General features: G+C 44.8%; 1 protein-coding gene across 2 annotated transcripts; it reads right to left on the bottom strand.

The window, feature by feature from the left end:
* Positions 1-191: 191 nt before the first annotated feature.
* Positions 192-11,919, bottom strand: LOC109879581 (band 3 anion exchange protein). Of its 2 annotated transcripts, XM_020471741.2 has the most exons (20): positions 11,566-11,919; positions 7,762-7,848; positions 7,559-7,614; positions 6,913-6,998; positions 6,746-6,798; positions 6,475-6,640; positions 6,066-6,274; positions 5,869-5,911; positions 5,316-5,500; positions 4,950-5,157; positions 4,508-4,711; positions 4,220-4,368; positions 3,811-4,005; positions 3,386-3,631; positions 3,124-3,213; positions 2,814-2,980; positions 2,491-2,732; positions 2,168-2,337; positions 1,594-1,767; positions 192-1,205 (listed from the first exon to the last, which is right to left on the bottom strand). In XM_020471741.2, the coding sequence occupies exons 2-20, from the start codon at positions 7,786-7,788 to the stop codon at positions 1,131-1,133; spliced, it is 2,745 nt and encodes a 914-aa protein (XP_020327330.2). In that variant the 5' UTR covers positions 7,789-7,848; positions 11,566-11,919; the 3' UTR covers positions 192-1,130. The 2 variants fall into 2 exon arrangements, with proteins under 2 accessions (XP_020327330.2, XP_031683832.1); XM_031827972.1 differs by lacking the exons at positions 7,559-7,614; positions 7,762-7,848; positions 11,566-11,919 and adding an exon at positions 7,094-7,152.
* Between the last annotated feature and the right edge of the window lie 650 nt (positions 11,920-12,569).

Raw genomic sequence — 12,569 nt, 5'->3', positions numbered from 1 at the left:
AACTCCACCTTGTCAGTTTGGGGGCGTAATCCAGCCATCCAATCCAGACAGCCAGATCCAATGAAAACAAATGACTTTCCAATGAGCGCACAGCGTCGTTAAACCGCGTTGGAGTGGTGCTCCTGTGGACCAGCACTGTCAGCCCTCCTACCATTGATGAATGAAGTGATGGAATGTCTCAAATTAAGAAATTAAAGGGTTTAAAATGTCTTTAATTGGTTGGGTGAAAATCAAAACAGCAGTTGTACAGTGATTCAAACACACATCAACATACAATAAACCAAATATACAGCTGTCCTTTTACACCTGTCCCTGATCAATGAAAAAAATGGTGCAATAGGCCTATAGTCAGATCTTATTGCTGTGATTCATTTGTCATATTTACACATTTCTCTCCCACATCATCATTATATTGTTACAATTCATTCAGTGATTAATCAATAATTTTCCTGTGTGTATCCCTCTCACCTTTGCAATCCCGAAAGCATTACATCCTGAAGTAAATATGTATTTAGGTATAAGAACTGAATGAGTGACACCACTGGACACCCAAAAATAGAACTAAGATGATCTGAACTCCATACTCCCACGTTAGCTTGCAACTAAACAAAAAAGCAAGAACAAAAGGTGATCTACATAAGACTTTCATTCAATAAGCTCACAATGAAGCATAAAACCAAACTGTAACAAAGGAGAGTAATGTAACTAGGGTATAAAATAGGCTACAGAACCAAGGCTAAAATAACAGTCCCATAGAAAAGAATTTTTGTGTGACTTATAATATTGTATGTATCTATTTATCTGCCTAATACTGATGGGATTATATTTTTGGCATTATTTGGGTATTTGAGAGATAAATATTAATTGTCATATTAATAGTGTAGAATATTAGGAAACCTGTCATTAAAAAGGTTTGAATGCTTACCCAAGACCTTCATTTTAGCTTGGCACACAAACATACCCAATTGCAATGAGGTTTCAGGACAGTTGGCTAAAAATACATTTTCCTAAAGATTATTTTTGATGGCACATACTAATAAATGTGTTAGACACCAGTCCCTATTAAAGCATTGTTTGAGTTCACTGGATCCTCGCAGCGAGTTGAGAAGTGAAAGGTCGTGTCCAGGTGTTCATGGCAACGGGGACTCGTACATATCCTCTCCTGGCTCCTCTTCGAACTTCACCTTGCCGTCAGAGGCATCCAGCTGCAACAGGACACACAGTCTCATTAGAGAAACACACACAGTTTAGTTGAGTCACACTGATTTAGGAGAGGCAGAATTTATTCTAAACCTCCTGAAATGATTTGAAAGATAGCATTTCCAATATTAATGAAACTGAACCCAATATGAAGAAAATAAATAGCTATACTGACATTCTATTGATCAACAGCTGAATGGGTATTTTGAAAATGTTCTCTGCAGATTCCATCAGTTCCATATTGTTCTCATGTGTATGTGATTTAGCTAAATCTTCTGACCACTCATCGGCATGACAACATAAGGTATTGACCTGGGACCAGGCTCCTACCCAAAACATATGCACGTGCTGTGATTGTAGTTAACCACAGTAAAACATTTGTGTGCCACTTACACATTTCATTTCCTTGTCAGTGAAGAGTGTTCCAGTGATGGCCATGCGCAGGGGGATGGTGAGGATGAGGACAAAGGGCAGAGCCAGGGAGAAGGCACTCATCTTCACCATCCAGAGAGCTCCCAAACACACCATCTGGATCAGAGTGAACAAGTGCATCTTCATAGTAGTTACCTGCATTAAGGAGATGAGAGAAGGAGGGTTAAGACAGGGGCAACACATTGGATATATACTTATGTTTACCAGGGGCATAACATTCACTGGGGACGGGTACATTCTGAAATAGCATTTTTGTCCCCCCCAGTTTTATCTTTGGAATGTGATACAAAACAAGGCAATGGTGTGCTTTAGGACCATGCGGATGCATCCGAGTGGTCGGGTAGGCTGTTTGGAGTGTTTATGGTGTAAAACTTGTAAGTGCAAAGGTAATTCATGATTTTTCAGATAATGACGTTGTGATTGCCACAGTGTGTTATTGTGTAGGAATTGTCTGGTATGTTTCATAAATTAAATAATGATATAAAACGATGAAACAGAAAGGAGGACAATTGAGGGGTGGAGAGAGGCAGCATACCCTTTGTGCGTAGGCGTCAGCAGGATAGTATTTCCTGGGTACAATAAGCAGAAGCATTCGGTCCCACATCTGGATCCCACTGAGTGAGGTTATACCCATGTAGAGGAAGATTCCAAACAGAGCCGTCATGGGAATCATCTTCAGGATAGGCTCCAAGAGAATAGACACACCTGGGAATAACAGGAACAACAAACATTTCTCAGACATTTTTAGGAACTCAACACTGATTGTGCTGAACTTTTCTTTAGACACCCAGTGTTCTGTCTGTTCGTCGGGATCGACTGCATCAGCTAAATCTCAGTAGCCTATATGGTAGCACTTACCGACCATGGCGGCCACAAGCATGCCGCTGATCCTTTGCTCCAGCACCTTCTCGATCTCAGGCTTGGGTCCCTTGCTCATGACAGTGAGGGCGTTGGCATGGGTGACAGAACGCACGGTGGCGGCACTCAGCCAGGGCACCCCAAACAGGGAGGCGATGCCACCCATGGTGACCAGGATGAGCAGGTCCAGATGGAAACCAGAGCCCTTTACCATCTTCCTCTCTGGTTTGCTCACAATCAGCCTAGAAAGGTCAGAGGTCAAACAATGAGAGGAGGCTTGGCAGTTGTGGAGAGACTATGGACATGAAGACGATTTTACTAACGTAGTGATCTGGGACTCGAGGAAGATGAGGATGAAGACCAGCAGGGCTGGCACGCAACACGCCCCCATCATCCAGGCGGGGAAAGGCTTCTTCTCTCCCAGGGGGTTGATGAACCAGCCTCTGGCATTGGGGTTGGACACCATTAGACCCTTGGGCACCACAAGTTTCTGCCAGGGGACACACAAAATACATATGCTGTATTTAATCTATTACTAGATATCCCTTTTTACATGAAACAGTTTAAGGAGTAATATGTTATACACCGAGATCACCTTTTAGTCAAGGCAACACAAACCTATAAATCACTAACCTGAGTGTAGGCATCCTCAATGGTGATATCCACAGCGATCATGAAGAAAATGGCGATGGGAACACCAAAATCTCCAATCATCCGACGAATCTGGTAATAGGGAAAACATATGTAGTGAAGGCTATCACACACAGAACACAGAGGGGTCTCTCCAGCGCTAAAAGACCCTATCCTGATTCATCTCTCTTCAATACTGTCCAGCAGTCGCTTTGCTCACAGACATACAGTAGTCATCACTGTTGAAAACAGCTGTAGCTCTTACCGGTCCAGGGAGGAAGTGGCCATTTTTGAACTGACGGAGGAAGTATGCAATGAAGAAACACCCGAACATAAGACACATGGAAAGCAGGGCGGTGTTGGGGTAGGCCCTCTCATGTATGACCTCGTGCACTGTCTTGTTGCCATCATCATGATACTCTATGCGCTCCTTGACCACCGGGTGGAAAGGGTTGTCCAGGCTGTCGTTCAAGTGCTCATAATTCAGAACCAGAGGGTGAGCTTTGAAGATCTGAATAACGAGAAGAAAAGTAGGTATGTAGATGAGAACAGGAGGGGTGTGAAGGAAAGGAGAAAGACAGGTTTTATTTTTGTATTTACAGTTGAGGTATAAAAAAAGTGCTTAGGATGGTGGATGGATGTAAATGTTGGGATGGGTGTGAGGAGATGAGGTGGAGTGATGTGTGGTACCTTGCCGAGCTTGCTGAAGGTCTCGTAGATGAAGATGAGGGAGATGAGGATGGAGAAGATCTCCTGCGTGAAGCGGGAGATGAATTTGACCAGGAAGCTGCCCTCCACGGCCACGATAACCACCACGATGATCACCAGCCACAGGCCTACCCAGATACGGCCCACAATGTACTCAATCTCCTGGGACTTGCAGAACTAGACAATGGGATTTATAAAAATAAGTTGTTTATGTTAATGAAGTACTTGCATTGTAACTTTGAAATTCATATTTATAATAATAGCCAATGCAAATCATGTCTAATATGATTGACATCCTGAGGACATGAAGCAGTGATGGCTCAGCATACTGTCATCAGGGGTCAGAGCTAGGGCTCACTGAGCTGTTATGTGAAAGTGCTATGATACATACCGCAAAGAAGGCCTCCTCAAACACCAGCAGTGGCCCAGAGAAGCCAATGACCAGTGTAGGCTGGGCTGCGATGAAGGCGAAGATGATGCCCTGGACGCAGGTGGAGATCATCAGCTCAGACACGCCCATCATGTGCTCCGTCTTATCGGCTGGAGGTAGAGGTCAGGGGGATGAAGGTCATGATTATAACCTCTGTTATGTAGGCCAACCCACAAATCCTATATAGAGTCAGCAGTGCTCCTGTCCTCTATGACACTAGGTGGGTCCCTCCTTCAGACATGAACTCACCCAGCAGGCCTCCGAAGGTGATGGCAGGGGACAGGGCAGCGAAGTAGATGAAGATGACAGCAGCCAGGACCTGGGGGTCGAGGGCGTCTGTGAAGTCACTGATGTAATGGCGGTACCTCCGCTTCATGTCCTTTATCATCCCGCCGAAGGGAATGCCTGTCCGGGCCAGCGGGTCTTCTCTTGGCTCCTCATCGGCCTCATCAGCTGGATACAAAAACAAATAATGACTCAAAATGAGCACAGACAGAGCAAGTGTTTTGGATGGGTTTTTTGACTAGAATCTCCAGAATCTCTGCATTTTCTAAACATCAATTTTATTTGGAAAATCATATTATATGGAAATCTAGGCCAAACGTAAACAATCCCTATTTTGGAAATTGAATTAACAAGTTTTTATAGATTTAGATTAGTTGTAACTACAGGGTTAGTCCGTGTGACTGACCTTTGGCCCCACCACCAAATATGATTCGGGTGTCAGAGGGGCGGAGTCTGTCCTTCAGCATCTTCTTCTGGAAGTCAATGATTGGCTGGAGCATGCCCTTGTCCTGGATCTCAGTGGGCGGGATGACGATGCTGCAGTCCATGAAATCAGCGATGGCATTGGCCAATTCCTTGTTAGTCTGGGCTAGGTAAGCCTCCAAACTAAAGACCTGTAGGACCGGAGACATGGGGAGAGCATGGTTAGCTATTGTAAAACACTGAAAAGATTCATCTAGATACTATGAAGCATCACCTCATTCTTCCCCTCCCCCCTTGCGCTCCTTGGCCTTAATAAGTCTCATCCCTCTTTCCACTCCTATTTTCTCACCCAATCAGCCATAAGGGCAGCCATGGCACGGCCACTCTCATGGTAATCCACTCCTCCATGGCTGGGGCCCACCAGCACAAAGACGAAGCGCACCGGCACAGGGGCCTCCAGGGCCCCCTCTATCACCACAGAGTCCCCCAGCCTGACGAAGGCCACGGCAGGCTTCTCCAGGGAGTCCATCACCCCTGGAACAAACACACACACACATAGAGTTTAGATTACAGTCTCCATATTCTTTAGAATAAATGGTTGAATTGGCAAATCAGGCAGAGTATCCAGTTGGGCTCCCGAGTGGCGCAGCGGTTTAAGGCACAGCATCTCAGTACTAGAGGCGTCACTACAGACACCCTGGTTCAATTCCAGGCGGTATCACAACCGGCTGTGATTGGGAGTCCCATAGGGCGCCGCACAATTGGCCCAGCATCATCCTCTTTTGGCCGGTGTAGATCACCATTGTAAATAAGAACTTGTTCTTAACTGACTTGCCTAGTTAAATAAAATACATTTAAAAAGTTGGTGGTGAGTTGTATTTCACTTTTCACACACGACTTACCTGAGAGGACAATGGAGGCTTCCACACTATCAGTTGTATCTCTCTGAAAAGCGAAGGGAAGATGGTCAGTTAGTGAGATATTGGGAGAGAAATATATATTTATCAAAGAAAGAGGAAGAGAGGTTAAATGAAGTCATGAAGTGCTGGAGTGATATTTTGATTTAGCGGTGGGATAGAGATCCTAAGCCTAGTGTTACCTGCTTGGTGACAGAGAAGGTCTGCATCTCGATGTCTCCTCCCAGGGGTTGAACTCCAGCTCCCTCAGACTGACTGCGTCTCTGCAGTAGAGCCCTCAGCAGGTCATCTCTATCAGTGGCACGGATCTCACCCTTGCTCCGCAATTCATCCACCACCTTCTCAGCCACAGCAGACAGACTGCTGGCCTGCAGGTCCAGAATGATCGCACCTGAACACACACAGACAGAGTTTTGGGATAGGTCAATTCATGGCCTGTTGCTGCCTGCCATCTATTGTTGGAAATACGGTTTCATATGGTGGCTCTGAGAAAATATTAATTTTCTAATAACCTCATGAAATGTTCCAGATTATGTCAAGAAATGATTATAGATTGAGTGATAAACACCGTGCATTTGTTCAGATAGTCACCTGTGCTCATGATCTTGCGAAGCTGGATCAGACTCTTGAAGGTGAGGTAGGAGACGTGGGAGGGGCCCCACTTGCCCGTTGCTGGGTTCAAATTCTCCTCATAGCCCACCCAGCGGCCAGTCTCCTGCCAGCTTTTCCCCATGAGCTCATTCAGCTCTACATAGGCCTGAGACACACACACACAACATCATGCTCAGGTTCAAAATGGAAACTTCCTTGTCAATATACTAGGTACCCGTTTATTTGAAGCTATACCCCAAATGGGGCTTACCTGAGCATCCCCTCTGGTGTTGGCGTTGGTGTTCAGGTTCAGGTTCAGATAGGCTGAAATACAGAGAGGTAGTGTTCAGTCCTAGCACTTCATTGGAGGTGTACTTGTGTAGGAGAGACATACAGAGGGGAGTAGAGAGAATGTGTTGATGGGCGTTTAGTGCTCACCCTCTGGGTCGGTGTGAACGACGATGTTCTGGATGGCCTGGTTGCTGTCCTCTTCATGCCTGCTCTGCTCCAGGTCATAGTTGCCACTGTGGGGAGGGAGGGGTAGGGGGGTGAACCCGGTTAGTGAGGGGGGGGCACGAGACGCAGGTGTGCTGCTCCTCAACACCTGTCCATGTCTCACCAGATCTTACAGACAACAGGCCAGGTTGTGCTCCTTTCTTTCATGAAGTACCTGCAGCTCCTGGTGTTTGGTGTTCTGGCCAAAAGGGACAGCAAAAGCCTGTATGACGTCTGTATATTCTGTAGGCTCAGAATCATTTGCTGGTTGTGTTACCAGAGATTGGTGACTTCAGTGAGAGACTTGGGCAAGCTCTGCAATATCAGTGCTGCCTTCTCAGATAAGGACGTCATGCTGGCTTAGACCAGTGGGGGGTGGTGTTGTATAGTCATTTACAGTAGGCCTACTTCTGATCACTCTCACTGACAATCTGGAAAACCACATGATGTAGCTGCATTCACAATATCTTGTTTTAGATCCCTTCACCCATTCATTTAATTCCTTCTAATATTGTTCAGGTTGGACTTCTTGAATGAGGAAATGCTAATTAGACTTAAAAATGAACTTTTAAGAGAGGAGAGCACTCACGGTCTGGTCGGAGATGGGAAAGCAGAGTCACTCTCCTCCTCAGAGGACATGACATCCTGGATGGAATCAGAGAGAGAGTGGGTGGGGGTGGGGGGGGTCAGAGTCAAATATGTGAATAAAATGTTACAAATACTTTGAATTGACAATTCACATTTCCCCATCCCATTTACTGCATTATTGCAATAACAATGTGTTTTATCCACCTCTCCAAAAGACAGGTCGTTCTCCATTGGAGTGTGTCAGTGCTTGCTTCGTCTGTCCTTAAACTTTCAGCAACGTTTGTGCATAACCTGTAATGTGAATGCACATTGACATAAATGAATAAACACAAACACACTAGAATTAGACACATGAAATACAGACATGCATTTGACCTTTATTTTACCATTGAAATGAATAATCTCTTACAAGAGAGACCTGGCCAAAAATGCAAAACACTACAGTTTAAAAAGATAAATGTACACATTGAACAACATGGTTTAGGGAAGTGTCGTGCAACTAAGGGTCAAAACACTGACAGCCCCTCACTTCATTTTATATCATAGTGTTGACCCTTGCTTTAAACACATTTAAATGTAGGAGCTCTTGTAAATTCCAGGACTTCTTGAAGCTTGTTCGAAATGGAAGGGGCAGAGAACCCTCCCCAGATTTTGTGTTAAATGCTCTACAACAAAGCTTTCTTACTGTCCAACAAGCTTTCTCTACCCTTAACCTTGTTCTGAACACCTCCAAAACAAAGGTCATGTGGTTTGGTAAGAATAATGCCCCTCCTCCCACATGTGTTACTACTACCTCTGAGGGTTTAGAGCTTGACGGCTAGACGGTGCACTGTCCTTTTCTCAGCACATATCAAATCTGCAGGTTAAAGTTAAATCTAGACTTGATTTCCTCTATCGTAATCGCTCCTCTTTCACCCCAGCTGCCAAACTAACCCTGATTCAGATGACCATCCTACCCATTCTAGATTACAGAGACATAATTTATAGATCGGCAGGTAAGGGTGCTCTCGAGCGGCTAGATGTTCTTTACCATTCGGCCATCAGATTTGCCACCAATAGCACACATCACTGCACTTTATACTTCTCTGTAAACTGGTCATCTCTGTTTACCCATCGCAAGACCCACTGGTTGATGCTTATTTATAAAACCCTCTTAGGCCTCGCTCCCTCCTATCTGAGATATCTACTGCAGCCCTCATCCTCCACATACAACACCCATTCTGCCAGTCACATTCTGTTAAAGGTCCCCAAAGCACACACATCTCTGGGTCGCTCCTCTTTTCAGTTCGCTGCAGCTAGCGACTGGAACGAGCTGCAACAAACATTCAAACTGGACAGTTTATCTCAATCTCTTCATTCGAAGACTCAATCATGGACACTCTTACTGACAGTTGTAGCTGCTTTGTATGATGTATTGTTGTCTCTACCTTCTTGACCTTTGTTCTGTTGTCTGTGCCCAATAATGTTTCTACCATGTTTTTGTGCTGCTACCATGTTGTGTTGCTACCATGTTGTTGCCATGTTATGTTGCTACCATGCTGTGTTGTCATGTTTTGCTGCCTTGTTATGTTGTTGTCTTAGGTCTCTCTTTATGTAGGGTTGTGTCTCTCGTTGTGATGCGTGTTATGTCCCATATTTATATTGTATTTCTATTTATTTTTTATCCCAGGCCCCGTCCCCGTAGGAGGCCTTTTGGTAGGCCGTCATTGTAAGTAACATTTTGTTCTTAACTGACTTGCCTAGTTAAATAAAGGTTCAATAATATTTTTTTTTTTTAAACAATGAACCTTTTTCCCCCAGCTCTGTACGGGCCTAAGGCACAGTCAACAATGCACATGTGAGCGCAGGCGATAGTTGTCATTTTTCTGCTGGACAATGTAGGTACACTGGTGAAAAGGGACCTGTCTCAGTATGGCCTTATCAATATAAACATACCAATGACTTAGTCTCCAAAGAGCTAAAGAATGCCAACCCGCTCTCATATAGAGGGGGGATATTAGGGGATTCCCTCTAATGTCACAATCAATGTTTCAACAGTGACATCAAAAAAGACCTTGCTCTAGTCTAGACCTCTCAGCTCTATCTTGACCATTTTGGGGGAGGGGGAAGTGGAGGGGTTTATGGCCCTGAGCCTGAAGAATAATTCTGGGAATATCTGAGACTCAACTGCCCCTGCATCAGTTCTATAACTGGGGTAATCTGGGTTAAACTCCAACGGTAGTAATCTGGGGTAAACTCTGACTGGGGTAATCTGGGGTAAACTCTAATTGGGGTAATCTGGGGTAAACTCTGACTGAGTTAATCTGGGGTAAACTCTGACTGGGGTAATCTCTAATTGGGGTAACCTGGGGTAACCTCTAATTGGGGTAATCTGGGGTAAACTCTCACTGGGTTAATCTGGGGTAAATTCTAATTGAGGTAATTTGGGGTAACCTCTAATTGGGGTAATCTGGGTTAAACTCTGACTGGGTTAATCTGGTGTAAACTCTAATTGGGGTAATCCGGGGTAAACTCTGACTGGGTTAATCTGGTGTAAACTCTAATTGGGTTAATCTGGGGTAAACTCTGACTGGGCTAATCTGGGGTAAACTTTATCTGGGGTAATCTGGTGTCAACTCTAAATGGACTGTTTTTGTCATGTTTTCATGGGCTACTCATACACACAGTGAACCCAAATTGGTCACAATGTGTCACAAGACCAACCAACAGGGCACATGAACCTCTTCACAAGTAAGCCTTATAAACACACTTATGACACATTTTGAGGCCCATTTAATCAAGATAGCGCATGTCACAGCCCCTGTCACAGCCCCACCAGTGCATGTCACAGCCTCTGTCACAGCCCCACCAGTGCATGTCACAGCCCCTGTCACAGCCCCACCAGCGCATGTCACAGCCTCTGTCACAGCCCCACCAGCGCATGTCACAGCCCCTGGCACAGCCCCACCAGCGCATGTCACAGCCCCTATGAGCTGTGCTCCTAACCATGAGTCAGCCGTTGAGACAGTGTGGCCCTTGCAGTGGTTTGAGTAGGAGACTCACAGAGTCTTATCTCTGGGTTACGCCTTCCCCAGGCCAGACAGACACCCTAGTGCTCTAGTCATCCATTACAGTAACTTACAATATTACAACTCATACTGTAACAACTATTTTGTACAGTAACTTGTAATTTAACAGATCTACTCTACTCCAAAAACAGTAAAGGGAAAAAAAAGGCTGGTGGTAACTTGTGGTACAATGACAGGCAATACAAATCTTTAAGTGTACAGTGAGAAGTAGAATATTTTAATGTGTATTCATGTAAAATTGTGTCTTCATTTATCTGGTTACACAATGCATATGTAGTGCTCCAAACACACATAAAACAATGCTGATTAGAAATACTATGCAAATGTGTATAACATTGAAACAACAGAGGCTGATGGACAGATAAGAAGACACTGTTCACTACCGCCATCGTCTCTCAAACCTTGTGACCCTGAGCTTTTTAAACCTCCGTCGACCACTAAATTAAGGTGAGCGGGAAAACTTAAAAAAGTCAACTTTCTTCACATATACCATCACTAATTAAACTGATGAAGAGAAGTGTGATGTTAGCTGTTATTTGAAACATCACAGGCCACAACCAAACACTACAGACCTTAAATTGTACTATACAACTCCCACATAATGCTGGTTAGATTTTACAGTCATTTTTGTACCAATTACAAACAAGAAAAAAAGCACCTGGGTCATTGTACGGTTAGTTAGCAACAGACTAATCGAGAGACTTGGGTTGTAGATAGACAAACTGTCATTCCAAAAATGTATTCTCACTGATAGGCATATATGATAAAATGTTAGTATAAACCTCAGATACATGGAAAGTTAGATCAAGTTGTCTGTCGCATGTTTCATTCAAATCCCCACCTTTTCTCACCTGTACTCCACTCAATACCACTGACCACCAAGCCCCCTCAATGACAGACCCCAGTAAAGGACCCCCGGCCTGCGAGTCCACACCCTTACCTGCACCAAGGTGATCCAGCCTAGTCTGTGGCAGTAGAAATAGGTTGATCGCCACGATGCTAACGTAAACGTACCCAATGATAGAGTGATCTGGGGCGGATGGAGAGGCAGAGAGAGAGAAAGAGAGAAAATGGAGGGAACACCCATTTGAAAGTACGCCGGGGCAAGAAACACTGTACTACGTTCAGCACCAAAGGGGATAGAGAGATAAGGCCTGTGTGACAGACAAACAGCCCTATCGATGTGGCCCACCTTGGGCCAGGGATATCCCAACCCTCCTCTCTCCCCTCCGCCCTCTCTGTTTGGAATGCTGCCAAGTCAGGACACAGGGTGCCAGAGAGCCCAAACCTGTATGGACCAAGAGGACCAGCTTCACCCTGCATGGAGGGGAAAGGGGGTATGGAAGGGGGGCACTCTATCAGTACGTGAGCATCTTGACTTCTGACGTCATCTTGTTAAAGTACTAGGGATTCCCTTCTATGAAGGGAGGGATTCCCCCTCATGATGACCTCGAGTGGGTTTTATTATTAAATTAATATTTTTTTCATTAAGAGCTGCCAAACTTATAAGCAGGCCTCGGTCACACTTCATTTGGATAGTCTGGATTTTCCATCAGTAGATGGTCTACAGATGGTCATACTATCAACAATCTGTTAATAAGCAACTCCTTGCTAAGATTATGGTTAGGGTTAGGATTAGGTTAAGAATACGGGTTCGAGTAAGGTTAGGGTTAGAGTTAAGTTTAGGGTTAGGATAACGGTTAAGGTTAGGGCTAGGGTTAGAGGGTTAGTAGGTAGTTAGTTGAAATGTTACTGATAGTCTGTAGATAGTCGGTATAGCATCTACAAATGGATTATCCAAATAAAGTGTTACCAGGCCCCCACTGACACATGCCTTACTGTATGACCTACTGTAACTCCCCCATCACCCCATGGCTTAACGTTCACACCATCAGATCGACCTTGATCCTTTTAGGGCCTTGATTGGGTCTTGGTTCTCAAACA

This window comes from Oncorhynchus kisutch, linkage group LG6 (genome assembly GCF_002021735.2).
Source record: "Oncorhynchus kisutch isolate 150728-3 linkage group LG6, Okis_V2, whole genome shotgun sequence".
In the NCBI taxonomy this organism is placed as follows: domain Eukaryota; kingdom Metazoa; phylum Chordata; class Actinopteri; order Salmoniformes; family Salmonidae; genus Oncorhynchus; species Oncorhynchus kisutch.
The sequence above is the reverse complement of the archived record's forward strand: the minus strand, read 5'-3'. Positions and strand labels throughout refer to the sequence as shown.